The following is a 27,151-nucleotide window of genomic DNA, read 5'->3' on the forward strand; positions in this document are numbered from 1 at the left end:
GGATTGATTTCCTTTAGAATTGACAAGTTTGATCTCCTTGCTATCCAAGGGACTCTCGATAGTCCTCTCTAGCACTACAGTTCAAAAGCATCAATATTTCAGCACTCGGCCTTCTTTATGATCCAACTCGCACATCTGTACATGACTACTGGAATAAAACATATGTAGACTAAAATCGTTAGCATATGAAGAGAAAATACGGTGTTTTTCAAAACTAACGGAGAAGGAAATGGCGACCCATTCCAGTATCCTTGCCTGGAAAATCTCATGGACAGGGGAGCCTGGTGGGCTGCAGTCCATGGGGTCGCAAAGAGTTGGGCACGACTGAGCAGCGTACACACTTACACTTAAAAACTAAGGAAGGTTAAAACAAAGTTAAAAGTCAGAAGAAAGCCTGTTAGGGACAAGCAGACAAAATATATCATATTCATGCCTAGTTACATTTAGTTATTGGGAAAATAAGAATTGTCAGCATTTTTGTAGTTACTAGGTAAGGTGTGTTTTAAATTGTGTTTAAAATTTTATCCCCATTTACCCTCTACCAGAATATTTAAAAGAAGAAAAGAATAGTCAGTTTAAACCAGTGCCCATCCTCCTGGTTTGATTTAAAGGAATTAAACTCCCTGTATTCAGGAAAATGACAGTGACCTGCCCTCAGCTCAGAGCCGATTGAAGAGTCACCCGACCAGACTCTCTTTAAAAGTGGGGACGACTTGACTCCTCTTTAGTAAAGAAATGCTGCATAAACCACATTTTCATCTGTCTCCTCAATGGGTCGCATGTCATATATTACATATATTTCACTCCAGGATTTAAAAAATGGTTTTGGTGGAGAAAAGTTTGAATGTGTAATATAACTTTATTAGCTTCCAAAGAGTGACATTTCCCAGCATTTGTATGTGTAATATGATTTTCCTACTTACTTAAATGGTTCTATTTTGGTCACCAGCAAAAGTAAGCCGCCTCCTGTCTCCACTGAATTGCCTGCTCTGACAGTTTTCTGCTGGTTCCTTTAACAAGTTGTTTTTGTCACTCTTTTCTCTGACAGCCATTCATCGGAATAGCCCCCGTCCTGTGAAGGTACCTCGATGCCATAGCGACCCTCCTAACCCTCACCTGATTATCCCAACTCCAGAGGGATTCAGGTATTTGGTGCCTGTGTGGTTGTTTGCTTTACAGATTCTTCTTTGATGTGCATGCCGATCTGAGAGCTGCTGATGCTTGCTCTGATACCAGATACTGTTTTCTGTGTTGTTTATACGTTTTTAAAAGCTCTTATTTTCCTCGTCTTGAAGACACACCACTCTGCCTTAGTTACAAAAGAATAAGACTTGCAAATTTAAAGCACACTTATACCTTTCAAGATAACTTTGTTTCTCAGCTTATTTTTAACTGCCGGCTACTAAATGCTTTCCAGCTTTGGAATAATTCTTTCTTCTCCTTTCTTTGAAAAATAACTTTAGGAAAACAAATTTGAGTGTGCATAGCGTGGTAAACATTTGAAAAGCAGAACTAAATGTCATTTTAAAAGCTGGAGATAAAAACTAGAGCGACCCTTCCAGTCTTGACTTCTATGTGTGTGTGTAACTATGAAGCAACTTAAACTTTGAGTGAGTTGGAAACTCTCGTGCATTCAGAACACTTCCCTCCAACGTGGTGGCCTTTCTGCATGTGGGAGTGGTGAGCCTTGCTCTCCCCTGAGGGTCAAGCAGCTTTTAAGTTAGTTTTATTTTTCACAGTGCTCGGCTAGGAAAGGACAATTATTGCTAAAAATAGCTAGCTTGAAATCGGTTACTTTTTTTCATGTGCGTGCATGCCCAGTTGCCTCAGTCGTGTGCGACTCTTTGCGACCCCAGGGACTGTAGCCCAGCAGGCTCTTCTGTCCGTGGGATTCTCCAGGCAAGAAGGCTGGAGTGGGGTGCATGCCTTCCCGACCCAGGGATGGAACCTGCGTTCCCTGCATTGGCAGGCCGATTCCTTACCACTGAGCTACTACCTGACCTGAATCTCAAAGAGCAATTTGCATTTCTGTCTGAACATGATTTTTTGCTTCCTCACCCTGTGTTATCTTTTCCTGAAACCACGTGAGAGCCCATCCCCTTCCTCGCCTGTGTTCCTGAAGCTTTTCTTCTCCTCCCAGCGCCCGGAGCGTGCCCGCGGATGTGCGGAGCCTCGGCAGCCCCGCGCCCGCGCCTGCCGCCGCTCGTCCTGGCCCCTCGGGCAGCGACCCAGCACCGCCCAAGCCCATCAGCGGTGCCCATGAGACCAGGTAGTCTGCCCCACCCCTTGCCCCGGTGCGGTGCCCATGAGACTGGGTGGCCTCCGCGCCCCCTACCCCCCAACCCCCGCACTCCTACAGTGACCTCGGCTCTGGGATGTGTCCAGGGCTCGTGGGGCTGCTTTCGTGCGGTCGGGCGATGCTTAGGGGCCCTCCTTGGGATGTCGTGGCCCCAAAGCTCCAGCACAAGTAGATTATCTGCCCAAGTTTTATATTTCTTTGGCACAAACATTAACCCAAATGACTCGAGTTTCTGCCGATAATAACCGTGCAGGGAGAATCAGTGAAAAGAGCCTGGTCCCGTGGTAGGAGAGTTCTGGCAGATGCAGTGCCTTCCTGAGGAGTTCCTCGGGTCACTCAAAGCTGACTTCTGTCTAGGTTATAGATAGAAGTGGTGGTGGTGATTTGTGTTTGTTTTTTTAATCTTTTTTTTTTAAATCACTTTTCAAATCCAGTTTCCTGATTTCCACAGTCGTGGATTAGAAGTAGTTTATAGTGGTGTGGAAAACCACTTCATGAGGTTTGTTTTGCATCTCGTATGGAGGCTAGATCATTACTAGAGAGAGCTGTCAGACGCTTGGCAAGCTCCAGACAAACGTGAGCCTCTTGCCTGTGTGTCAGTACTGAGGCCGTGGCAGCTTTTCCCATTTTTGCCGAGTTATTTGGTGGTGGGGCAGGGGGGTCGGCATGTAGGGGATCTCATCAAGGTCTCAGATGCTTAAAGGAGAGAGGACATTTGGTGGCTCTTAATCAACCCTTGTGCCTGGTGACAGAACGGACGGTCAGTCTTCTCATCTTCCCGTACGGATGCTGACAGTCAGACAAAACTGAACAAAAACGATGACACTGGGAAAGATCTCGGTGCTCTTTATCCTGCTCCCAAGGAGAAACATTAGCGTGTTGGCAGAAAGGTGACACGTGGTTTTAGAATTTAAAACAGACTAAGGTATTTTTAATTGAAGGATAATTGTTTTACAATATTGTGTTGGTTTCTGCCATACATCAACATGAAGACGAAGATATTTTTAGACTTAGTTTATAGCAGTCTAAAATGTCTACAGATATTTCCCATTTTCTCATGCATTAAAATAATTAATATTCCCTAATTTTTAGTAATAAATGTTTGTCTATAACCTAAAAAAAAAAAAGCCCAAGTATGTTACAGCTTAAGCAGTCAACTAAAAAAAAAGTTAACAATTAACATTGAACAAATTCCCATTGACCCTCTCTTTTTCATGTTTAGAACATTTCACAGCAGACGTTTCCACGTGTGCTTCATGGCCGTGTAGGGGGTTGCAGCTGTCTTTTTTGTTGGTTCAGTTAGGGAAGCGATGAGCCCTGAAACACAGTCATAGTTGAGAACACTCAGCCAGCACTGTGCTTCCCACCGATGTCTCCAGAACTGAAGGTTTCATGAACTCTGGGTTCTGGCTTTTGTCAGTCAGGGGTGCGTACCCCGAAGCAGATTGTTGTGCAGGCGGCCTGTGCCCACCCTTAGTCTCAGGCCCTGCCCTGGTGGTTTCTCAAGCATGTTTTGAGCAGCATTTCAGAAGTGTTCTTCGTTTATCCTTTAAGACAGTCCTTGAGATGTAGACGTTTTACTACCGTCAATGCGCCATCCTGAAGGCCTTTCCTCACCGAGGAGTCAAGTGGTCTGTACTTCTGGCAGTGTGTGTGACGGGAGGTCGGGGGCCGTGGGGCCAGCCCCCTGCAGCCCTCCAACCTGAACCTCTGCCGCAGCCTCCCAGGCTTCCATGCAGGGGCCGCATGGTGCTTCCAGACGGGCTCTCTGCACTACCCGGGGCCAGGATGGGCTTGGGGAAGCAGGGTGGTTCCCGGGCTCCCTGACCTCGGCAGCCTGCCTTAGAGAGATGTCAGCCACAGGGAAATTTTTACTTTGCCCCACGGCATCCGATCAACACTTTGATTCGATACGGTTTGACTTAGGAAATGGGCTTCCGTGATCTTAGCATTGTCAAGAAAATAATCTTCCAGTGTTCTGCTTGCTGGAGTATCTCTTAACTGATTTGCGAGACCCGGTTGTTTATTTTTCAGGAATTGTGCAAGTCAGTTGTTAGACCACAAAAACTGTTGAAGTCTGCAGACTCCTGCTCCCCCTGCAGCAAGCCGTTAGGCGTTCACTCATACACCATTTGGTTGAAGTGTGTTTTCTTGCCTGTTGCCCTGGGAGAAATCTGAGGATGTGGAGTTGGCTAACCTCCTCTCTGGGAAAGCAGGAAGATAGGGATGTTGGTGGCTTCTCCGTGGTCCCAGGATTGGCACAGCTTAGGAGGAGGGTGTTTTTTCTTCACTTCAGCATCGGTGATTTTTTTCCATGAAACGATACTAAGACTTCTTGATGAACTACATTGCAGGAGATGTCCTCCTCACTCCAGACTTAACACGGACTGCACTAGATTTGAGAGTGTAGGGAGATAAAAAAAAAGCCTTGCACACTTCATAATTTGTGAATGTCTGTCCAGTAGACCATGTTGCTTTAAACCTACTCAGTCTGTAATAAAAAAGAGCATAAAAGCTACCATACTTCATTATATCATTCGTTTAAAAAAATATGCACTAAACTAGTTAATAAACTAACACCGTATTTATTTTTGATGATTTGAATTATAATTTAACGCTTGCCCTTATTTAATTCTGGACTTGATTTACCCTTTTGTGGACTCATTCTGGATTGCTGAACACTTCTGGAAAAGCCGCAACTTAGCTTTGCCCTTTACATGTTAAGCTTCCTGCTCTTCTGCCCTTTTGCTTGGCTACTGCTTAAGAAATGGTTAGGCATTCCCTTCCACTTGCTCCTGAAGAGACTTGAGCTCTTGTGAATCATGTAATGATTTTAGCACTTTAAATAGAATTAAGTACTTGAATATAATGTGATGATCATCTTAAATATCAGCCAGATTTGGCTCCTAATTTTAATCCATCCTGGGCCTAAATTAGAGAGCTTTCCACACACGTCAGCAATACTTCAGTAACTACTGTTTTGTTTTTATTTTTGTTGCTGTCTTTAACATGAAGCCATGTATTGTGCAGGCAGTTCTCTTGTGTTCTCCTTCCAAGCCCCAGAGACAGGGGTCTCGGTGGGGGCGCTGTTGCTCTGGGTGGATTGGTCTTGGTTTGGGGGCTGTCCTTCCTGTAGTCCTTTACCCACGGATGCCCGATGTTCTTGGGGGCAGAGTCACCCCCAGTTGAGAATCGCTGCTCTAGAAGACTCTGACAGATTTCTCAAGTTCTATCAAATTGATAGCTTAATTTTTGAAATGTTAAAACAGGGGTTCCAGCGTCCCTGAAAATGACCGCCTGGCTTCCATCGCAGCTGAATTGCAGTTCAGGTCGCTGAGCCGCCACTCCAGCCCCACCGAGGAGCGCGAGGGTGAGTGAGAGTTGTCCCCTGCTTCCCCCGCCGGCCTCACCGCTCGTCCCGGACCACTGGCTCCCGCTGAGAACACGGAGTGACAGAGCCCTGGGAGAGGTTCAGTGCTGGGCACGCTGGCCTTTTAATATAGGTGTTTTTCTACATGTGCGTTTTCTCCCTCTGTTGCTAAATAATTTTTGAGAATTATTGTTGCTGATATTTTAACTGTTGAGCGCTCTTAACTCACTTTGAAAATGTAAAGTGGCACTGTGCTTGTGGGTGACAGGTGTTATTAGGATGCAGAGCTAGGGGTCTTTGCCCAGAAACCACACCGTTGCTCCTGTGGCCCTACTGTGCTCTTGCGTAGGACCTTGGGAAGGGGGGACCCCTCCCACCCAACCCCCCCCACAAAATCCAGTTTCTGCTCAGTACTCTGTTGTCTGTTACTTGTGGAAGCTTAATGTAGTTAAAGTCTTGTAACCCATGAACAGCTCCTTAGTTTGGTGCCATTTGCTCTGAATGATTGTAGAGACAGCTTTTCACACTCACAGCAAACAGATCAATCACCGGGCACGACAGGCTGGTGGTTCACTAATCATCACTGTCACCTGCATTTCATTCTGGCTCTGAATCAAATATGCCTGTTTGTTTTATAAATCTTATTAGTTTGTATGAAAAAACACTTTCTGCAGAACCAGCATATCCAAAAGGTGATTCAAGTGGGTCAACTCGAAGAAGTTGGGAACTTCGGACGCTGATCAGTCAGACCAAGGGTAAGAGGAAGAATGGTGAATGCTTAAGCATAAAGCAAACAGTTTCAGCTAAAACACACTTCAGCTTATGACTTACGCGACCTTCTACATTAACGTTTCATGGTCCCCTTTGTGCCTCTGGCATCACTTCCTGTCTGTGCTGTGTGTGTGCAATTCCTGTTTCTTATCATTATAAGTTCCTCTGGAGCAGGAATGTGTGTTTCTCAGTTTTGTATTCTTTAAACAGGTTGATGTTCATTTTATGTGTCACGTGGGTGGGCCCTTCGCATAATCCTTTGTACGTGGTGTGTGTGTTAAGTCGCTTTAGTCATGTCCAACTCTTTGCGACCTTATGGACTGTAGCCCACCAGGCTCCTCTGTCTGTGGGATTCTCCAGGCAAGAATACCGGAGTGGGCTGCCATGCCCTCCTCCAGGGGATCTTCCTGATCCAGGGATCGAACCTGCATTTCTTACGTCTCCAGCGTTGGCAGATGGGTTCTTTTCTACTAGTGCCACCTGGGAAGCCCTTTGTACGTGGTAGGAATATGATAAATACTTGTGAAATGAATAACCACTTATTTATTATGTTAAGAAGCTGAGAGAAAGCATTTGTCATACACAGCAGGTGATCAGTCCGTATGAACCAGAAGAATAAATAGCAGAAAGGGCCGTGGTCTAGCACAAAATGCTTTCGCGTATTCTTCATCACAACAGTCTTGAGCCATACCTAGGCAGAATGGATCCTGGTCTCTTTTCCTAAATGATCCAAGTTTCTGAGAGGCCAGACGTTTGGCCAAGGTCGCCCGTGCTTGCCCCCAGAGTGCCTTCTGGAACATGTGTGACTGAGCAGGAGGGTCATCACCAGGCCCGGAGCGGTCACGTGGGGCTTCAGGGAAGGTCGAGGCTTGGGCTGGCCCCTGAAGGAGAAGGAGGTCTGTGTCCAGCCAGGAGGGAAAGTACAGAAGGAGAAACATATCTGGAGGCCCGGTGACTAAAGAGCAGACCAGCGGGCCCGGCCCAGCCTGGCGAGCACGGGTGTAAGTGGAGGCAGACCTGAAAGGGTGCGGGAGGTCTCTGCACAGCCAGTCTTCAGCGGTGGGCTCTGTGGTCCAGGGCCTGCGTGCAGACCACGGGCGGCCCCTGAGCCTCTGCAGCGTGCAAGTCTCCTGTGTTCAGGGAGTGGGGGGCAGGGGGTGAGGAGGACGGCGGGGCAGGCCTGGGTCGCGGGGGAGCTGGGGAGCGGGACTGAGCGCCGTCGCGGGCAGTGTATTCACACTGGCCATGGGGCATTCAGGAGGCAGGAGCAGCCGTGAAGCCGCATTCGCCAGGCCAGGCAGGTGAGGCGCCTGTAGGGTTTGGGGGTCAGGAGGCGTTCGTCAGCTCGAGCCCAGTGGCGGGGAACGGGGTCTCCCCAGGGCCTCTCACGTCATCAGTGGTTCCCATGGATACCAGGTCTTTGTGATAATTTTCAAAACAAATACTTTGTGGTCAAGTAAACTCGGGAACTCTTGGAAGAGTTACAGTTTGCACAGACATCTTAAAAGACTAGGAAATCTTGAGAAATGTTTACTGTAAAAGAAAAGACTATTTCCCAGAAGCATTTAACAGTGGAGCCCACGGCCCGACAGCCACGAAACCTCGGTCACTGCCAAGTAGACTCGATGTGTCATGTAGTGAGGTAAGGGAAACAGGGATCCCTGTTTGTAGGAAATGATTGTAGTTGGAACTTTATAAATCTCTGGGAATTTCTCTTCTCAGAGTAATCTTTCAGTCGCCCCAGTCCTCAGTGATCGCTTCGATAGAACATTCAGGCTCTTAGATGCCTCCTTAGGGTACTGCATGTGAGAACCGCAGAGGCCGAGAGCTTTTCACATTATGGATTGTGACCTGTTAGTGGGTTGTTGTAAAATCAGCACACACGCACACATTGAATGGAGACCCAGTCACATGTAGAAAGAGTAATAGTGTTTCATGAAACAGTTGTTTTAGGTTTCTATGTAAAAGATACTTCTTTCTATAAATCATGGTAAAGTAAGTTGGAGAAATAGAGATGGCTAGATGGAAAAATAAGGAAAGATAATAACAGAAGCTGAAATTTACCCAGTATTTTCATGTTCCAGGCACTGGGCTAAATGCTTTATGTGTGTGATTTCATTAAGTTCTCGTAGTATCTCTGAATGAGGTGTTTTTGTTTTGGGATTTGATGGCTAAAGAAGGTAATTCGCTTGTCGATTTTCAAACACTTAGAGAAAGGTGAAGCCCGGGTTTTGTTCCAGCCATTCTGACTCTAGAGAAAGGAAAGCTTTACTCCCTTCCCAGCAGATAGCAGAGACAGCTTCCTGGAGGGGAGTAGAGCTCTGACAGCTGGAAGACAGGGAGGTATGAGCGCGGGCGAGGAGTGAGGTGCGGTGTGGTGTGCTCCATGGAGGCGCTTCAGTCAGGCTGGTCCGGAGACTGCAGTGGGGCCAGGGGCAGTGGCCAGGAGAAGCAAGCCTGGAAAGACCCTGCGTGATGGCCTTGGACTGTTGATCAGCAACTTGGGATAAACCATGAAATAAATTATGTGGGTAAACAATGTGATCAGATTTTACGTTTGAGTAAGAGAATTCTGGGGGACTCCCTTGTGGTTTGGTGGTAAAGAATCTGCCCACTACGCAGGAGACGAAGGACATGTGAGTTCGATCCCTTAGTGGGGAAGATTCCCTGGAGAAGGAAGTTACAACCCACTCCAGTATTCCCACCTGGGAAATCCCACAAACAGAGGAACCTGGTGGGCTACAGTCCATGGGGTGGGAAAGTCAGACATGACTGAGTGGCTAAACAAGAAGAAAATTCTGAGCAATAAGAGCAAGTGGAGGGGAGAGACTAGAGGCAGACAGGTGGTTACTGCAGAGTCTCAGCAGCCTTGGGAGAGGACGCCACTGGTTCTGTCTGAGTCACTTCTGTCTGTGTGCGCACTTCCCTATAGTGGATGGTATGCTCTGAAGATGTTAGCTTTGGGGGACTTTAATTCAGGTGCTATATAGCTGAATAGATGATGCTTGATTGGAGGGCTAATGTCTGCTGCTCTGTTTTTATGATTATTTGCTGGAAGTCGACTTGATTATGGTTGTTGGGATGACTGAGTTTACGCTTCTCCCTGCAGATACCGCTTCTAAGCAAGGACCCATAGAAGCCATTCAGAAGTCAGTCCGGCTGTTTGAAGAAAAGCGGTATCGAGAAATGAGGAGGAAAAACATCATTGGTCAAGTCTGTGACACCCCCAAGTCTTACGACAACGTCATGCACGTTGGCTTGAGGAAGGTGACCTTTAAGTGGCAAAGAGGAAACAAAATCGGTAAAGAAACTCAAGAACACGACACAAAGATGGTCCCTGTTAGAAATAACAACAGTCACACTTTTTAGGTTAAGTCTCCCATGGTTGGTCTTTTTCTCTGACAGGCGTGGCAAATATACATCCTCTCGTTTGCACACGGTTCTGATTTTTTGGTTTCACTTGTAAGATATGTTCTAAGAACAATGTAAAAGAGATGTTTAAATGATTCATTAAATGGAATAGTTCTGCTTGATAACTCCAGAAATTGCCAGTGGAGAACTCCGTAAATCTTACTCCTTTGTTCTAGTCTGTATTCTTTACGTCTTACTCCCACACAATCCTTATTGAAGCAGGACTGAATACAAATGCCAATGGGACGATGTCTTCAAAAACATTAATTGATTTCCAGATGAAACAGTTTCCTGTTAAATAACTAGAGATAGATTGTGTGGAGAAGGAGCTGATTAAGTTTCAGACCTTCCCCCTTTCAAACGCGTATATCTGTTGAGCATTTAGGTCTGAAGACGCGAACACAGTTGTAACATAGGACTCGGTGAGCCTCAGGAAGTTTTTGTAGAGCTGTCAGGACAGAAGACACTGAACAGAATCAGATCCTTTATAAGTGGTGTGAATTCTCATTGTCAGTCTTAAGTAGCCATATGGCCCCTTAGTTTAATGTTTCAGAAGGTGTCTTAGTAGAATATCCTACCGGCATCCCACACGCCTGGACGGACAGCAGGGAGGCCCATTGGGATGGCAGCCAGGCCCACCCTGGCCACGCCTCCTACCCCAGCCCAGACCTCCCCCAGGGCCATAAGGGGCTCCGGAGTATGCACCAGGGGCTCAGCACTCGCCTTCAGGCCCCTTCTGGGATTTGCTGGTCAGTTCTATTTTGTTTACAGGTATTTACAGGTAAGACAGAGTGAAAAGATTGCCCGAGACTTGGGTTATCAGGGGACATTCAGAAATAGTCTGGCTCTTGCAGTAGTAGGCTGTGGTAAGCATGGTTCTGGACATGTGAACGTGGAGTCGGGACGGGAGGACGGCATTATACGTTTGAATGAGTCGGAGTGGCCTGGCTTTGGTGGCTGAGAGCGGCACATCTGTCCCTGTTCACAGGGGAAGGGCAGTACGGGAAGGTGTACACCTGCATCAACGTCGACACCGGCGAGCTGATGGCCATGAAGGAGGTGCGTGCCCGGCCCTGCAGCCTCTGTGTGCTGGACACTTGGACCGAGGCTTGGGTTCACTAGCTGAGGGCTGGCCCGAGTGCTCCCCCAGTGCACCGTTTCAGATGTCTGAAACACTGATGTTTCCCACAGTCTAGGCATTTACACCTTTGGGACCATGGGGCACTTGGTCGGGGGGCTTGGGGGACATTTGTGATAAGGTTCAGAAATGAGCAGCCTGTTAACTGCTGGAGGTAGAGTGGCAGGAGCCAGAAACACCCGAGGAAGGACCCCTGGGAGACACTGAGGGCTGTGGTGGGTGAGGCCAGTGCCCCGAGCCGTCGTGGGGCACCAGGCATGTGCAGCTCCGCCCGTCAACCCCTGCAGCGTCTCCTCATCCTCGCCAAGGGGCACTTAGGTTGGTTAATTCAGTCTGCAGTTACGAAAATGATCCTGCTGGCTGCTGTCTGAGCATGTACTCTAAAGCAAGCGAGCTTAGCTCATCAGCAAGGGGAAGAGAGCCTGCCCGTAAGTTGGGGGGCACATTTCACTGTTGCCCGTGCCAACAGTAACCAGCCGGTTTCCTTTTCCAGATTCGATTTCAACCCAACGACCATAAAACCATCAAGGAAACTGCAGACGAGCTGAAAATCTTTGAAGGCATCAAGCACCCCAATCTGGTTCGGTATTTTGGTGTGGAGCTACATAGAGTAAGCCAACTTTGATCACACTGTGTGGTGTGAGCGGTCAGTGAGGGCGCAGATGGAGTCCTGTCCTACATCACAGGTCTTCTCATTTCAGAGCACAGTAACTTTGCCTAATTATCAGGAAATCTCCATGAGTTACACCATTTCTGCCTTCTCTCTGAAACTAGAGGAGTCCTTCCTGAAATGTAAGTTGTAGACCGTAGTCATTAACCCGACATTATAAAGCACTGAAACCCATCCTGCCGATCAGAAGATTTCTCGAGTGCCCCCCTGACACGGCTGTTGGTTGCTTTTTTCCCTCCCCCTTTTTTTTTTTGCCGAGCCACTGTTGAACACACTGTTCAGTAATTTTTTTTCCCTTTTGTTTGTATTTAAAGAACCATTGTAAAATGAGAGAAAGCGAAGACTTCAGCTTACTTTCTCCTGTGTGTTTAGCAATAAACACTTGGAGGGAAAGAGGATCACCTGGAGCTTCTTAGTGGAATATGAGCTTCTGGGGAATTTGGATACTGGCAGTTTTTAATGTTTTTCACGGATAAATTCATATCTGAAAAGGATGTGTTTCAGTACTTAATAATACATTTATAGGGACAGTCCTGTTGGTCCCTGTCTGAGATTATATAGCAGACTGAATTTCAGAGGGTTATAGACATTTATCACCTGTGATTCGGCGATGGTCTTATCCCAACAAGCTGTATAATTCCAGACAGAGGAGGCAGGCAGAGACACCGCTCTTTGTAGAGGAGTTAGAAATGACCGTTTTGAGACGAATTCAGACTTGAGGATGACCAGTGTAGCTGACCCTTAGAAGGAAGCGTCCTTGGGGCGTGGCCAGTGGAGCGTTCCAGGCTCTGCACCCAGCGCCCAGGTGGACATGGGCCTGTGTGGTTCCTCCCGCAGGAGGAGATGTACATCTTCATGGAGTACTGTGACGAGGGCACGTTGGAAGAGGTGTCGCGGCTGGGGCTTCAAGAACACGTCATCAGGCTGTATTCGAAACAGATTACCGTGGCCATCAACGTCCTGCACGAGCACGGCATAGTTCACCGCGACGTTAAAGGTGATCCCGCGCTCCCCTGCCCGCCAGGTCGTCAGCCGTGCCCAGCACAGGGTGGCTGCCCTCACTTCTCCAGAAACAGCTTTACTTTGAACATTCTTCTGTAAAGAACCCAACATTGAGAAGCTGTACAGGACACACATCTCCTTCCAGGAGCTTGGCTTGTGATCAGAACATCCTCTCTTTCCCTTCTGAATCTGAATGTGACCGTTGTGAACATGTAAAGTGATGGTGAATCAGGAATGCTGGTCTAAGTTAAAATTTGCAGCTGAGTTTGGGGAGAGGACAGTGTATTGGGGCTTCCCTGGTGGCTCAGATGGCAAAGAATCTGCCTGCAATGCAGGAGACCTGGGTTTGATCCTTGGGTTGGGAAGATCCCCTGGAGGAGGGCGTGGCAGCCCACTCCAGTATTCTTGCCTGGAGAATCCCGTGGACAGAGGAGCCTGGGGGGCTACGGTCCATGGGGGTTGCAAACTGTGGGGCGTGACCTAGCGACAAACACTTTGACTTCAGGGTTTATTTACACCACCCTCGTCCAGTGTAGAGTTCTGCTCGAGGTCAGCTTGGTCACACTAACTGAAGGGAAGTGCTGGCCCTTCTCGTGTGAGGGGAACAGCCATCTTATCCCAGAACTTCCCCCCTTGTGTTTATCTGACCCACACCATGCCCCTGATGTGTGTATTTGGGAGTCTCGGGGATAAGTAGAATGACAAATTAGGTTGGTCTCTAACTGACCCCAGACTGAAGGATTTCATTCTCTCCCTTAACCTGAGGCCAACCTACAACCTACAACCTACACATCACTGTAGATGGCCGGACTTGCAACCAGGCATTAGCCTCCGTGGGGCTGGGCCACCCCAGGGCCTGCTTCGCTGGTGGAAGAACTGCCCGTGCTCTGTAATGGCTCCTGCATGCCCGGCGTACCCGTCTCGCTGCCTGCCCACCCCGTCCGCCACATTGCTTTGTTGTCTGGGCATTTGCCTCATCGGCTCTGGGTGAGGCCACGGCGTAGCCCATTTCCAGTTGTTCTAACACAAACACCACACTCAGGAAGTGGTACCTTAGTGTCATTGGCTGTGGCCATAAAGAGAATCCCTCAGAGTCCTTGAATCAAGTCCGTCCCTGTGCATCCGTGTGATAATCTTTAGAGCTCAGTGTGGCTGAGAGGGCCTGTGAGTCAGCTCCAGAACCATGCATTAGTGCAGTGTGCTCTGGGGGACCGCCTGCCCTGGGCGCGGGGAGGGTCAGCAGCTCATTGTGCAGCTGGCTGTCTAACGTGAGGGCTCTGTATGGCCTTTGGAGGGAGGTACCTTGGACAGAAGGCTGAGCCGTGTGGCTCGGTCAAAAGGGTTCAGGCCTTGTAGCCTGCAGGAGGCAGAGCCGCCCCGGGAGATGAGCAGTGACCCCAGGTTCCAACTGGAGTACAAGCCAGGTGTGTGCGCTGCTCCTGAGATAGGAGACATGCACAGAACATTCTTTCCATCAGCCTGGACTCAGTCTGATGGTGGCTTCGGATGCATCTCTGCAGACTAGCAGAGAGAGAGAGAATGTGTGTGTGAGAGAGAGTGTGTGAGTGTGTGTGTGAGTGTGTATGTGTGTGTGTGTGTGAGAGAATGAGTGTGAGTGTGTGTGAGTGCGTATTTGTGTGAGCGTGTGTGTGAGTGTGCACGTGTGTGTGAGAGTGTGTGTGTGAGAGCGTGAGTGTGTGTGTGTGAGCATGTGTATGTGAGAGTGTGTGTGAGTGTGAGAGCGTGTGTGTGTGTGTGAGAGTGCGTGTGTGTGTGTGTGTGCACATGTGTGTGAGACCATGTGTGTGAGAGCATGTATGTGTGAGTGTGTGTGTGTGTGTGTGGTCTCGATTACACTTGCTTCCTGCTACGGCCACTGCTGAGTGTACACCAGCTTTCACCTTCAGAACTGCTGCCACAGGAATTTGTGATTTATAGGTAATTTCTCTTTTAAGTGTCTCCCTGAGTTTTTAAAAAATTACTTACTTTATTTTTGGCTAGCTGCTCGAGGACTTTCTTTGGCGGTGGTGAGCAGGGGCTGCCCATCCTTGTGGTGCGTGGGTGCCTCGTGGATGTGGCTTCTCTCTTTGCAGAGCGCAGGCTCCGGGGGCATTGGCTTCAGCAGTGGCAGCGCTCGGACCCGGCAGTTGTGCTCAGCTGCCCTATGGCAGGTGGAACCTTCCCAGACCAGGGATCCTACCCATGTCCCCTGCATCGGCAGGTGGATTCTAATCCACTGTGCCACTAGGGAAGTCCCTCTCCCTGCGTTTTTAATGTTGGAATTTATGCATGTGTTTCAGTTCAGAATTTGTCAAAGCTGTCTGCACTGTTATTAAAATTTCTTTACTTTGTATTACCATTTGTGAATGAGGCTTAAAATCTTTCTAATGATAACGCTTTGCGAGTAAACTTTCACCAATCTTTATAATGTTGCGAATCAAGTTCCTGATGGTTCAGGTCACCACCTAAGCTTCAAAGCACCTGCCTTGTGTTTCAGAGGCTTACCACTGCTCATTTCTCCCTAGGTGCCAACATCTTCCTGACCTCGTCTGGACTAATCAAGCTGGGGGATTTCGGATGCTCAGTAAAGCTTAAGAACAATGCGCAGACCATGCCTGGTGAAGTGAACAGCACGCTGGGGACAGCAGGTGGGTCCAGCGAGGTTCGGCTCTGCCCTGGACTCCCTCCAGCGTGCTGGGACCCTTCCCCCCCACCCCCCCCCCCCCCCGCCTCCTTCTGGTTGGCGGACATGGGGAGCGGTCAGGGCTTCTCGCCAGGCGGGAGGAGCCACGCCTGAAAGTGCTCATCAGACTGGGAAGTCACATATCTCCCTTAAACTTACGGCAGGGAAGAAAGGCCTCATTTCCTTCCCAGAAAAGCCTTGTGTTTCACACTGGGTTTATTAAAACTATCCTAGTCAAAACAGCATTATGTTTAAATGGTGATTATTTGTTTTGATCATTTAGAAACATGTCATAAAACTTCACATTCTCTTTTGCAGGTTAAATTTCATATTTTTCGTCACAAATAGAATTTATCTGAATATTTGCACATTCAAAATCTCTTTTAGGAGATTAATTTGGCTCCTAAAATATCCATTCAAGAAATTATTTTGAGATATTTATTTTGAAGTCTTAATATTTTTTATTATGTAATTGAGAGAAAGTTTCCCCTGAACAAACTAGTTGTTTCTTCTCTGTGAAATATTAGATAATATTAATGTTTTGTTTGGTTCTGTTAAATCATGATGCTGTATTTGTAACCCGTTCCTCTCGTATCTGTGGCTTTTAAGCGTACATGGCTCCGGAAGTCATCACTCGCGCCAAAGGAGAAGGCCACGGGCGTGCGGCTGACATCTGGAGCCTGGGGTGTGTTGTCATAGAGATGGTGACTGGCAAGGTGAGCAGAGCCCATGCCTGGTGGAAAGCCTTGAGGGGGGCACTTTGCATTAACAGAGCAGTCATGTGGCTTCACTCCCATTATGAATACTGGGAACATCTTTCCTGCAAAATAGAGAACATGACCTGTCGAAAGATATGGTAAGTTAAAACAAGTGCCAGACTAGGAACCAAATGTTTATCAGATGCATGACTCAGAGGACTCCTCCAAGGAAAGAAAAAGCACAAAACTCCAAATAAAACAGAAAAGTAAGCAGATACGAGAAGCAGCAGAAGTTGAAACCTTCTGTCCACACAAAGACTGCATGTGAATGCCTGTATGTGTTTTATTCATAATTGAATAAATGGATAAACTGTGATAATCCACACAATGGAATATTATGCAGTGACAAAAAGACATTGGCCATGAAACGACAGGGAGAAACCTGAAAACGCGTATTCATTGCTGAGTGAACGAACCCAGTCTGAAAACCCCACATCCTGTATGATTCTGAACCTTCTGGCGTTCCGGAAGAGGCAGAACAGGCAAGTCAGAGAGGATCAGAGGTTGCCAGGGCTTCCCAAGTGATGCTCATGGTAGAGAGCTCGCCTGCCAGTGCAGGAATTGCGGGTTCGATCCCTGAGTCTGGAGGATCCCCTGGAAGAGGGCATGACAACCCATTCCAGTGTTCTTGCCTGGAGAATCCCATGGACAGAGGAGCCTGGCAGGCTGTAGTCCATGGGGCCGCAAAGAGTCAGACACGACTGAAGCAACTGAGCACTGGGAGACGGATGGAAGGACAGACAGCGCATATCGATTTTAAGGGCAGTGAAACTGTCACATGTGACATAATATCTGAAAATCCTCAAAAATTGGTCTTCTAATGTAGATACTGCCGATGAACAATTGTACAAATGTATAAAGGTCATGTGTTTGGCAGGGGAGGTTTATAGCATTAGTTGTAAAGCAAGGAAGTTATAAACCTCTTAAGTATTATTAGTAGGAAATTAAATTATTATACAGCTTGCAGCCACTGAGAATAAGCACTCAATAATATTTAGCTAGTATTATTTCTGTTAGCATTGACATAGGTGCCCACAGTACTTGTTATTTCAGTCAAGCCATACATTGGAAAGAGAGCGAGTTCTCACACTGAAGACTGTACATCTCAATACTAAACAGTGGTGCATAAATTGGGAGGCTTTGTTCTTTCCCCCATGAGTCTCATTTCCCTGTAACTGTAATAAAATAAGCTTGGCACTAGTAGAATTTAATGTCGATTATTCAACAAGGGAGCATATTAAACATCCTAGTAAGATAACTGTTGGGTTTTGTTTTATTGACTTTTTATATTATTTTATGTCTTAGATGACGACATCTAGGTAATGCTAGACGATAGGACACCTTGAGGGGTAGGCAGACTATGCCCACCGCCTGGTTTTGTAAATAAAGTTTTATTGGCACACGGCTCTACCCATTCATTTATACATTGTAGCCTAAGCCTGCTTTTATGTTATAATGGGAAAATTGAATAGTTGTGACAGAGACCACCTGGCTTGCAAGCTTATGTAAAAGTTTGCCAGCCTTGGTACGTATCGATACTGAGATGCCTAAAAAGAGATGGGGCAGCTGCTTTTTCTTTATGGTCATGTAGTGTCGAAAACTGATTTTTTTTCCTGTTTTCAGAGACCTTGGCATGAATATGAACACAACTTTCAGATTATGTACAAAGTGGGAATGGGGCACAAGCCGCCGATCCCTGAACGATTAAGCCCCGAAGGGAAGGACTTCCTCTCTCACTGCCTGGAGAGCGAGCCCCGGATGCGGTGGACAGCCAGCCAGCTCCTCGACCACTCCTTCGTCAAGGTTTGGCAGAGTGCTGAATAAGTGTGTGTGTTCTGTTCGCATCTGGCACGTGAATGAATTTTGGAAGCTTAAATAGAAAATACCTGTACCTGAAATGGAAATGAGCTAAAATGAACGGTGCTGGGGAATTTTGTATGTTTTTTTCCTTTGGGCAGATGTTTGTTGCGGTTCTCCTTGACCCATGTTGGTGCTTGGAGGGGCACTTGGGACCGTGAAATGGGATTTTCAGGGGGACGGGTGAGAGGCAGTTTCCCTTCAGAGTATGCAGTCTGCTTGAATGCAGGGTTGGTAGCAGCCAGTCTCTACTGAGGGAGCAGAGGCAGACCGAGTACCGAGCAAGGGTCGTGTTAGAGCCGTGACGGTGGGCCCTGTGCCACGCTGCAGCGTCACCGAGGAGAGGACTTTCACCCGTCAGGTGACCCTGGCTCCGGCTTCCTTCCGAGTGAGACGCCAGAGCCACGGGGGAGGGATTAGCCAGCTCAGGGAGCAGAGGCAGGGGTCGGGGGGACAGAGTGGAAGGGAGTCCACCTCCCGAGGGGGTGAAGCCGGGTGTCAGTGAGAGCTGACGGCGCACAGGGCAAGGATGGCGGCCAGCGATAGCGCCTGAGGGTGGGCAGGAACTGTGAGCAGGGATATCAGTTTTATTGTCAAGCACGACACGGTGATTGTGCTGTTGAGTGATGACTGTGGAGGCAGGAGGCTAGGTAGGAAGCTGGTGACACGGCCGATAGGCAGGGAGGGGAGGTCAGGGTGAGGGATCAGCCACACACTCCATCCTGAAGGAGATCAGTCCGGGTGTTCATCGGAAGGACTGATGTTGAAACTGGTCTCCAGTACTTTGGTTACCTGATGCGAAGAGCTGACTCATTGGAAAAGACCCTGATGCTGGGAAAGATTGAGGGCGGGAGGAGAAGGGGGATGACAGAGGATGAGATGGTTGGATGACATCACCGACTCAATGGACATGAGTTTGGGTAAACTTCAGGAGTTGGTGATGGACAGGGAGGCCTGGCATGCTGCAGTTCATGAGGTCGCAAAGAGTCGGACACGACTGAGCGACTGAACTGAACTGAGAGGTTAAGGTGGCCGCGAGTGTGTGACTGACGGGGTGTGGAAGGAGGTGCGTGGGGGCAGGAGCCCAGGACAGTGCCAGGCCCTGCTCGCGTCACCAGGTATCGGGTTCCACTCACCAGGACAGGTCAGGAGGGCCCCTGGCTGAGGGGTGGGTCCAGGAGTGACGGTTTTCTCTGGTAGAAGCAGTTTGAGGTGTGTTTGGGATGCCTGCTGGAGCACGTGAATACTTTGGACTGCCACTCAGGAGAAAATTGGGGTAGGAGATAGGCTTGGAGACAGAAATACTGCTGGGACAGTATTTGGAGACAAAATGGAAAGAGAGCGGAACCCTGAGAAAACATTTACAGGTCCTGATTAGGGGAGATGAGGCTGGGGGGATGGTGACGTTATTCCTGGGGGAGTGAAATCAAGGAGCCAGTAGCTTGGTTTGCTGCATAGATACTAGGGATTTGTAACTAAATAAAAATGTGTTTATCATTTATAAGGTATACAAACAATTTTTGGTGACCTGTACAGGTACATCCTGGCAGATGCTGTCAGTAGTCAGTTCGTAAAGCCGGAGCTTGGCGGTGACGTCCCACTGCCTCGATCACACCTTTGCCCTGGGCCAGGCTCAATGCTGGAGCATCAGGGGGCACCGGTGAGGACTCACCTGTAAACCTGGTGTGCGGCACGCACGAGGGGGGCTCAGCACTGTCCTGCCTTCCTCACAGGTCTGCACGGATGAAGAGTGAAGCTGGCGGGCCTGGGGCCTGGCAGAGCGCCTGTACTCGGAGAGTCCCCTCAATCACTACTGTACGTAACGTTTCCACAAAGACCGCGCCCAGAAGCGGCGTCGCCCTCGCTGACCCTCTGAGACGGCGGCTGCCCGGTGACGAGCGTCCGCCTCCTGCTGCTCCTGTCCGCGCCCCGTGGCCCGGGGCCCCCCTGAGAGGGGCGTCCGCGAGGTGGAGAAGCTGCGTGCCAAGTGCCATTACTACTGTACACGGACCCCTGCCGCCATGCCCGCCGCGTCCCCGCCGACGGAGAACCGTGGCATCAGGGTAACACCGTGGACCTCTCTAGGTCCAAAGCAGCCGTGGTGTCATCAGGCGTCCCAGGCCTCGCTGTCAGTCTCCTGTCTGCCGAGCGCACTGACTGTGAAACAGTACCTTTTTTGTTGTTGGCAAGCCACAGGTTTGTTCTGCAAAAGGCCGATTAATGAAATTTTAAGAAAAAAGGTTCTTTTTTCAATAAATGGTTTATTTTAGGAAAGCTGTTATGTTGTCTCTCAATGGTTTTCAGCTTCAGAGCCAACACGGTATCCGTACAGAGGTCTGCCCTTGTCACTGCGGTGTCCCTCAACAGAACGGGCACCGTCAGGCCTTCAGGCTCTAGAGTTGCCTCGCTGCAGAGCAGGAGAGAAATGAAACAGCACTAAGGATGTCGGAGGCCCTTTCAAGGCTCTGGGTGTTCCCTGCAAGTTCAGAGTAGATACAAGTTCAAGCCTTGCTATCACGTGTTGGGGGCTCAGTTTTATTTTTAAATCAAGATGTATAGGTTCCAGGTCGGTGTACATACTGCTGAATAATATCTTGACAAGAAAGCGTCTTTTTTCAGAATGTAAATATTTCAGTAGTTAGTTTTTTAAAATAGCCCAAATTATCTGTTGTTGATGGTGTTCTTTTATTTCTTTTTGCTATTAAATTTTTTAAAAGATTGACCTTAAAGCTTCCTGAAATCTTTCTAGAGGGTATCTGACGCACTCCTGGCACGTGGCAGCTGGCTCTGGGCGAGTGCTGGCTCAAGACGTTCTGTCTGTTTTCACCTTCCCTCCAGGGCGCTGATCCCCTCAGCACAGAAATTAACGTCCTTGAGAAAGTTGGCCTAACAGAATGATTTGTAATTTCATTTTTTAAAAATAGCTATCGGAGGGATGATTTATATAATGTTTAAAGTGTACAGTTCAGTGATTTTTAACATAGGTACGTAGTGGTACAGCCATCATTATAATCCACCTTAGAATAATTCCGTTTCCCCAAAAGGAAGCTCATGCCCGTTTGCAGTCAGCCCTCCCCATCCGTAGGCAGCCCCTCAGCCACCAGCTGATTCTGTAGATGAGCCTGTTCTAGACATTTAGTGTAAGTGCGATTTCAGACTGCGCTCCTCTGTCGGCCTCTGTCACTGAGCCCGATCGCAAGGTGTGTGCACGTGGTAGCATTGTGTTAATTGCACCATCCCTTTTTATTGCTGAGTGTTGATCCATTGTATGGATACACCACGTGATTTATTTATTCATTGACTGCTTTCACTTTCTGGTTGCGGTAAATGACGCTGCTCGGACATTTGCATACAGGTCTTGGTGTGGGTCTGTATTTTCATTTCTCTTGAGAGTGGAGCTGCTGGCTCAGAGGGTAAATCATGTTCAGTTTTTTAACAATCTGTCAAACTGAGAAAGTGGCTGCTGTGTTGGCTTAAATTCCCAACCAGCAACACAGAAGGTTCTAGCTTTTTCCAGCCCTTGCCAGCTCTTGATACTGTCTTTTTATAGTAGCCATCCCGGTATATGTCAAGTGGTGTCTCATTATGGTTCTGGTCCGCATTTGTCTGACCATGGTGAGCGTTTCTTGTGTGTGTTGGCTGTTCATCTGTCTTCTTTAGTGAGGTGTCTATGTGAATTTTTGCCCAATTTTGATTTGGGTTACTTGTCTTCTTACTAAGCTGTGAGAGATTTTTATACATTCTGGATACAAATGCTTTCCCAGATACTTGATTTGCAAATGTTTTATCCTACAGTCTGTGGCTTATCTCTTCACATTTTAATGGTTTCTTTTAAAGTATAGAAATCTTAAATTTTGAAGTCTGGTGTACAACCTGCTTCTTTATTGCATGTGCTCTTGATATCATGACTTGATTCAAGGTCATGAAGTATTTATACCTATATTTTCTTCTAAGAGTTGTATAGTTTTGGCTCTCATATTTAGCTTGATAGTCTGTTTTTAATGTTTATATATCATATCAGATAAAGGTCCAAGTTCACCCTTCTGCATGTCAATATTTATTAGACCTTGCATTCGTTTGTTAAAAAGACTTTTTCTCTGTTGAATTGTTTTGGCATCCTTGTTGAAATCACTTGAACACAAATCTAGGGGTGTACCTCTGGACTCTCAGTTCTGTTCCATTGATCTGCACAGCTGTCTTATGTAGAACCCCGCTGTCTGGATTAATGTAGCTTTGTAAAGGAAGTTTTGAAGTTGGAAAGTGTGAGCTCTTCAACTTTGTTCTGCTTTCTCAAGATTGTTTTGGTTATTCTGGGTCGTTTCTGTTTCCCTAAGAATTTTAGGATCAGCTTGTTAAATTGTGGCCCCCACCGCCCCCCGCCCCAGCCCCCAGCCAGAAAACAGATCTGCTCTGGTGAGAATCATGTTTTTGTCATGATTTTGACCTTAGCTGGCAACAGTCGTTCTTTTATCTTATGGTGTTCCTTGTGGGCTTTTCATAAATGCCGTGTATGAGGTTGAAGATGCTTCCTTGTTTTCCTGGTTTATTGAGTTGCTATCATGACTAGATGTTTGACTTTGCCTGATGTTCTTTCTGCATCTACTGAGATGATCAGTTGGTGTTTGTGATGGAAACGTCTGTGCTGTTTGGACTGCTTTGCCCTCCCTGTAGCCTGGCAGCCTCCTAAGTACCCAGCCTCATCCTGACTTACTGTTAGAGGGTCGCCAGTCCTCTGTTCTGAGGTGGGCCTCTAGTCACATGCTGCAGCGACCTGCCATCTCATCCTCCACTTGTTCTCTTCTTGAGTCAACTGTTATAAATTTTAGAAGCACATTTCTTTTCCTACATTAGGTGATTTTTTTTTTCTTGGTCCATTCAGATCATTCCTGTTTGAGTGACTTCCTCACACATGTGCAGCCTTAGTGGTTTCTGACCCACCTTCTGAACGGATTGTTTTTCAGCATCCCAAACTTTGCATTCATACCACTTACTTCATTAAAACTCAAGGGAACATAGATGCTAGAAATTTCAAAACTCTCCAGTCACTGCAACATGTGAAACGAGACTGTGTAACAAAATAACAAAGGTAAAAATTGCAGGAGTCTTGCTGGGTGAAGAGCTTCACCCACGGTCCTAGGAGGTATTTTCTAGATACTGAAAAGGTCTTAAGTAAGTGCTTATTATTGTTTTTTAATTAATCCATAGCCCTAATATTAAAATAGGACAAGGTACAGGGACTGGGGAATGCCTCATTTGTAGCTACTTATCCTTTACTGGAGAAACCCTTTGCTTTTTTTTCCCCCACTGATAACTGAAATTCACAGTGGTGACCAATTTCACTTTGGCTTCACTGTGCTCCAGAAAGGTTTCTATTTTTACTTTAGAGAAAGGCATCAAAAGGAGACAACTGAAATTCAGTTATTAAAGCCTCTACATCAGTGTCCCTTCGTGACTGGCTGCCTGCTGTGGCACTGTGGGGGGGTGGGGAGTGGACAGGGAGGAGGCAGGAGCCGGCCTGCCCCCTGCAGAGGGGACAGCACACTAGCTGTTGAGGTCAATCTGGGTATTCTGCTGTTTCTGCCCAGAAGAATGGTCATCTCCAACAGCCGAGCGCCATAAACAGACACCAGGTGGTGGCAGGTGCTGTGAGTGGGTCTCAGCTGTCCCAGGTCAAGAAATCCAGGACTGTGCGCCGAGCCTGCTCTCTGGGGGGTGCCCACTGCCCCGGACGCGCGGGTGGCAGGCAGGACAGGAAGCCCAGGGGCGTCTGCAGCACTCGGTTTCTGTGTAATGTGGTCAGAAGCTCTGAGACACCGACGCCAAGGATGCAGGCGGCTGAGATGCAGCCTCAGAGCTTGGGATGCCTGCTCGTGCGTCGTTGCCGGGTCCGCGCTGCGGCTCAGGTGATTGGCTGAGAGCTGAGACCCCCGGCTTTCTGTGCAGGGTGGGGGTCATCTCGGGGGGCAGAGGGACCAGCCCCGGGAGGCTTGCCCACCTGCACGTGTGGAGGAAAACCAGCTATGTGTAACCTGCGGCTCCTGGAGGCAGGGCGCGCGAGTCAGCTGCTTAATCTAATGCTCTGTAAACAGCAGGAGGGGCTGCACAGTTAAGGCATCAGGAGCACAGCTGCTGAAGGAGGTGACACTGACACGGAACAGGTCAGCCTGAGTGACCCGCACGCACTCAGCGGGACAGTCACGCCAGCGGCCGCCCTCCTGAGCATCCCCAGAGCAGGAGGGGAGGTCGGCAGCTGCAGGTGGAACCGCAGCCCCCGCAGGACCCCAGAGGACGCGCTCCTCCCACTCAGACCCAGCAGCGCGACGGACAAACGCTGGATGGAACCTCCTCTTGTGAGTGGGGAACGGGTCCCTCCAGTCTGCCTTCCCATGTCCATCCACAGTTACAAGTGAGTTCTTAAAGTCTCTGAAAAGCCTCATCTGTTTGGCTTGGGGACCAGCCAGGACGCTGCTCCGCTTCTCTAGGAGGAAAACCAGAAACCGCTGGGGCCCTGTCTGTGTCTGTCACAGCTGTTTCTACATTGCGGCTGGACAGTTGCTGGACTGTACATCTCAAGCGTTGTCTTTCAGATCCATTTAGTGTCTATTAGAAAAGCACATCTAAAAATCTTTAAATATCTTTAGCCGCTTTTACTCGGCTCTCTTTAGAGAAGGACATTCCAGTACCGCCATGTGATCGTACGAAAAAGGCAAACTGTGTTTCCTCAACGAACGGTAAAGAGGTATCGGCCAGCTCAGAACGTGCATCCACGCTTTCTCCACGTCAGTCACAGAATGGTCCACTTCCCTTAAACTCATCTCACAAGCTTGGTGGTTTTTAAATCAAGTCCCTTTGTGGGCTTGGTTTCCTGGAAGAAGGGCATTCAGTGCCCCCTGCCTCAAAGCTGCAGGCCTAGGACGTGGCTCCTAACACCCGGGAGGACCCTGCACCAACCCAGCGTGAAGCGAACTTGGCATTTTCTCTTCCACGTCGGGTCTCAGAGCAGGCTGAGCAAGGCCGACCTCAGCCGCCACGGAGACGTCAGACAGGATGTGACCCTGTACTCCGTCCTCCACTGCTTGGGGAGAGGGGTGGCTTCACACCCACAGGTTTTTAGTTCTTAGAAAAGTGACGCCCTGGGAACCAGCACCGCTCCCTGCTGAAGAGGCCGTGGCATCTGGGAGACCCTGAACGCAGGTTACGGGACTGGGGAAGGGGTGATGCGTTTCTCCGTGGCTGTCTCTGCCATCACGGGACCGGAGAGGAGGAATAGCCAGGTCCCCGTCCTGCCAGACAGAATGCCCTCTCACAGAAGAGTGAGCCTCTGAAGCGCCGTTCAGGGTCCCTGCCGGCTCCGCACACTCTGGTCCTGCGGCAGTGTCAGAAGGAGCGCCCGTCGGTCCTTCCCTGGGAGGATGTTCTGCCGCCCTCCCCTGACCCGGACCCTGAGGTCTGCGCTGTCCGCAGCCTTGTTCGTTTGCTCGTTGTCTTGTGTTTGGTCCCAGAGACGAGTTCAGGAGAACGTTAAATGCCTGTGGGTCCCTTTCACGTTCCAGGCAGAAGGCGTGGGTGAACGCTATTAGGACTCAGATTACTGCTACTGAACGGGAAGATGACAGAAAAATGACACGTTTTTGGACACCCCAAGGTAATTTCTGAGCATTTTGTTGAGACACAGCAGCATGGAGGCAACTTTCTAATTGTTCTAATCCTTATTTGTTCAGTGCTGTGGGGTTCTTAAAGTGTGTTCACATGTATGGCCTCATTTCACTCTTGAGGCGACCCAAGAGGTGGGTGTTATCACCCCCATTTTCCAGTTGGGAAAACAGGGTTTTGGAGCGAAAGAGCTGCAGGGTTTGAGCTGTGCAGCCTGGAGGGTGGCTGGTGTTCCTTAACGGCTCTCCTTTGTCTCCCAGGGTGCTGGGAGGGCCGGGGGCAAGACCGCCCGGTCCAGGTGGGGGGTGGCAGGTGCATGCCTGAGCATCTCGGCTCCTGGAGGAGGCTGCACTTGCGACCCCCGCGCGTGGCCTGACGCAGGGCGGGAAAGGCTCGGGGGTCTCCTGCGGGACAGCAGGAAGAGCCAACCCTGATGGCCTCATGGACCCTCCCTTCCCACGACCACACCAGTGTCCCCTTTTCACCTCTGCGGTCTTGACTCAGTGGTGCCCCGCCCTCCCTTAAGCAGAAAGCGCCTCTTAAACCCTCTTGCAACGTCCCTTGTGCCCGGTGAGCACTCTGTGACTTAAGAGCGAACCCAGGACGGGATTCAGAACAGAGTAAGCCTTTACAGAGCATCTGGCCACCGTCTATACGGGACAGCTCATCCCGTTAAAGAGTTTCAGCAGACCAGCAGGAAGGACCGGGCGGCATGGAGCGGCCCTTCCCCCGCTCCGTGCATGCATCTGGGGGACCTGGTGCCGGGGGCGGCGTCTCAGCCTGAGGTCACGTAGCGTCGGGTTTCGCATCGTCCTCCTCTGGAAATATCACTGCTTTTCTCCGCTCTTCTTTTGCACCTGGCGTCTGACGGCTGGCAGCTGTCTGCTGGAGCCCTGTACGCAGACTGTTACTCCAAATGCGGCCTTAGGTGCCACAGAGGAAAGGTCCTCCCAGTCAGGGGAATCTGCGCTTCCAGAAGGAAAGCAGAAGCGAGGAGGGGGGCGGGGACCGGGTACCCACGGCCGCTGAGTCCAAGCCTGTACAGAGGGGCACCTGGGCTCCTGTGTACGGCCCTCTAGTAAAAATGAGCCTGCACTGCTTTAGGGGACCCAATGTCTGCTTGCTACGCGGATAAACAGAGGACGCCAAGCCATCTCTCACATCCCTGCAGGACTGCCAGCCGTCATCTCAGTGTTCAAGACGAGTCTGCTCCTCGAGGAGGGTCTTTAGGGAGTGGGTGCATCGTCACAACTCAGGCTGGATGGACTGCACCTCAGGGTGGCCCAGGGAACCAGGGCTGCCTCTGGGGCGTCCCTGGGCCCCACACGTGTGCCCGGCTAGCCTCCTGGCACCTGCTGTCTCCACACAGAGTCTCACAAGCTCCCGCCACCGGGAACCCACCTCCTCCAGCCACCTGGCCTGCCCTCCACACCCCCAGCTCCCAGCTCCTTGCTCGGGAGCGCTCTGCGGTCCAGAACTCCAAAATACAGGAAGGGGGGTCTGAAGGGAAGGAGGGCAGCACTGTGTGCACACACCAGA

General features: G+C 49.1%; 1 protein-coding gene across 5 annotated transcripts in view; it reads left to right on the forward strand.

Annotated features, from left to right (window-relative positions):
- The window catches only part of MAP3K4 (mitogen-activated protein kinase kinase kinase 4), a 149,253-nt gene extending 129,020 nt beyond the window's left edge, over window positions 1–20,233 (forward strand). For 2 of the 5 annotated variants that reach the window (XM_070795605.1, XM_070795609.1), the window contains 12 exons: window positions 1,049–1,145; window positions 2,141–2,269; window positions 5,569–5,669; window positions 6,344–6,424; window positions 9,550–9,741; window positions 10,840–10,910; window positions 11,483–11,599; window positions 12,497–12,656; window positions 15,187–15,309; window positions 15,954–16,060; window positions 17,726–17,905; window positions 19,693–20,233. In XM_070795605.1, the coding sequence (XP_070651706.1) occupies window positions 1,049–1,145; window positions 2,141–2,269; window positions 5,569–5,669; window positions 6,344–6,424; window positions 9,550–9,741; window positions 10,840–10,910; window positions 11,483–11,599; window positions 12,497–12,656; window positions 15,187–15,309; window positions 15,954–16,060; window positions 17,726–17,905; window positions 19,693–19,713 (1,379 nt within the window). In that variant the 3' untranslated portion in view covers window positions 19,714–20,233. Of the gene's footprint in view, window positions 1–1,048; window positions 1,146–2,140; window positions 2,270–5,568; window positions 5,670–6,343; window positions 6,425–9,549; window positions 9,742–10,839; window positions 10,911–11,482; window positions 11,600–11,690; window positions 11,782–12,496; window positions 12,657–15,186; window positions 15,310–15,953; window positions 16,061–17,725; window positions 17,906–19,692 lie in introns of those variants that run through there. The other 3 variants (XM_070795606.1, XM_070795607.1, XM_070795608.1) reach the window with 3 other exon arrangements.
- The last annotated feature ends 6,918 nt before the right edge of the window (window positions 20,234–27,151 follow it).

This window comes from Bos indicus, chromosome 9 (genome assembly GCF_029378745.1).
Source record: "Bos indicus isolate NIAB-ARS_2022 breed Sahiwal x Tharparkar chromosome 9, NIAB-ARS_B.indTharparkar_mat_pri_1.0, whole genome shotgun sequence".
NCBI lineage: Eukaryota > Metazoa > Chordata > Mammalia > Artiodactyla > Bovidae > Bos > Bos indicus.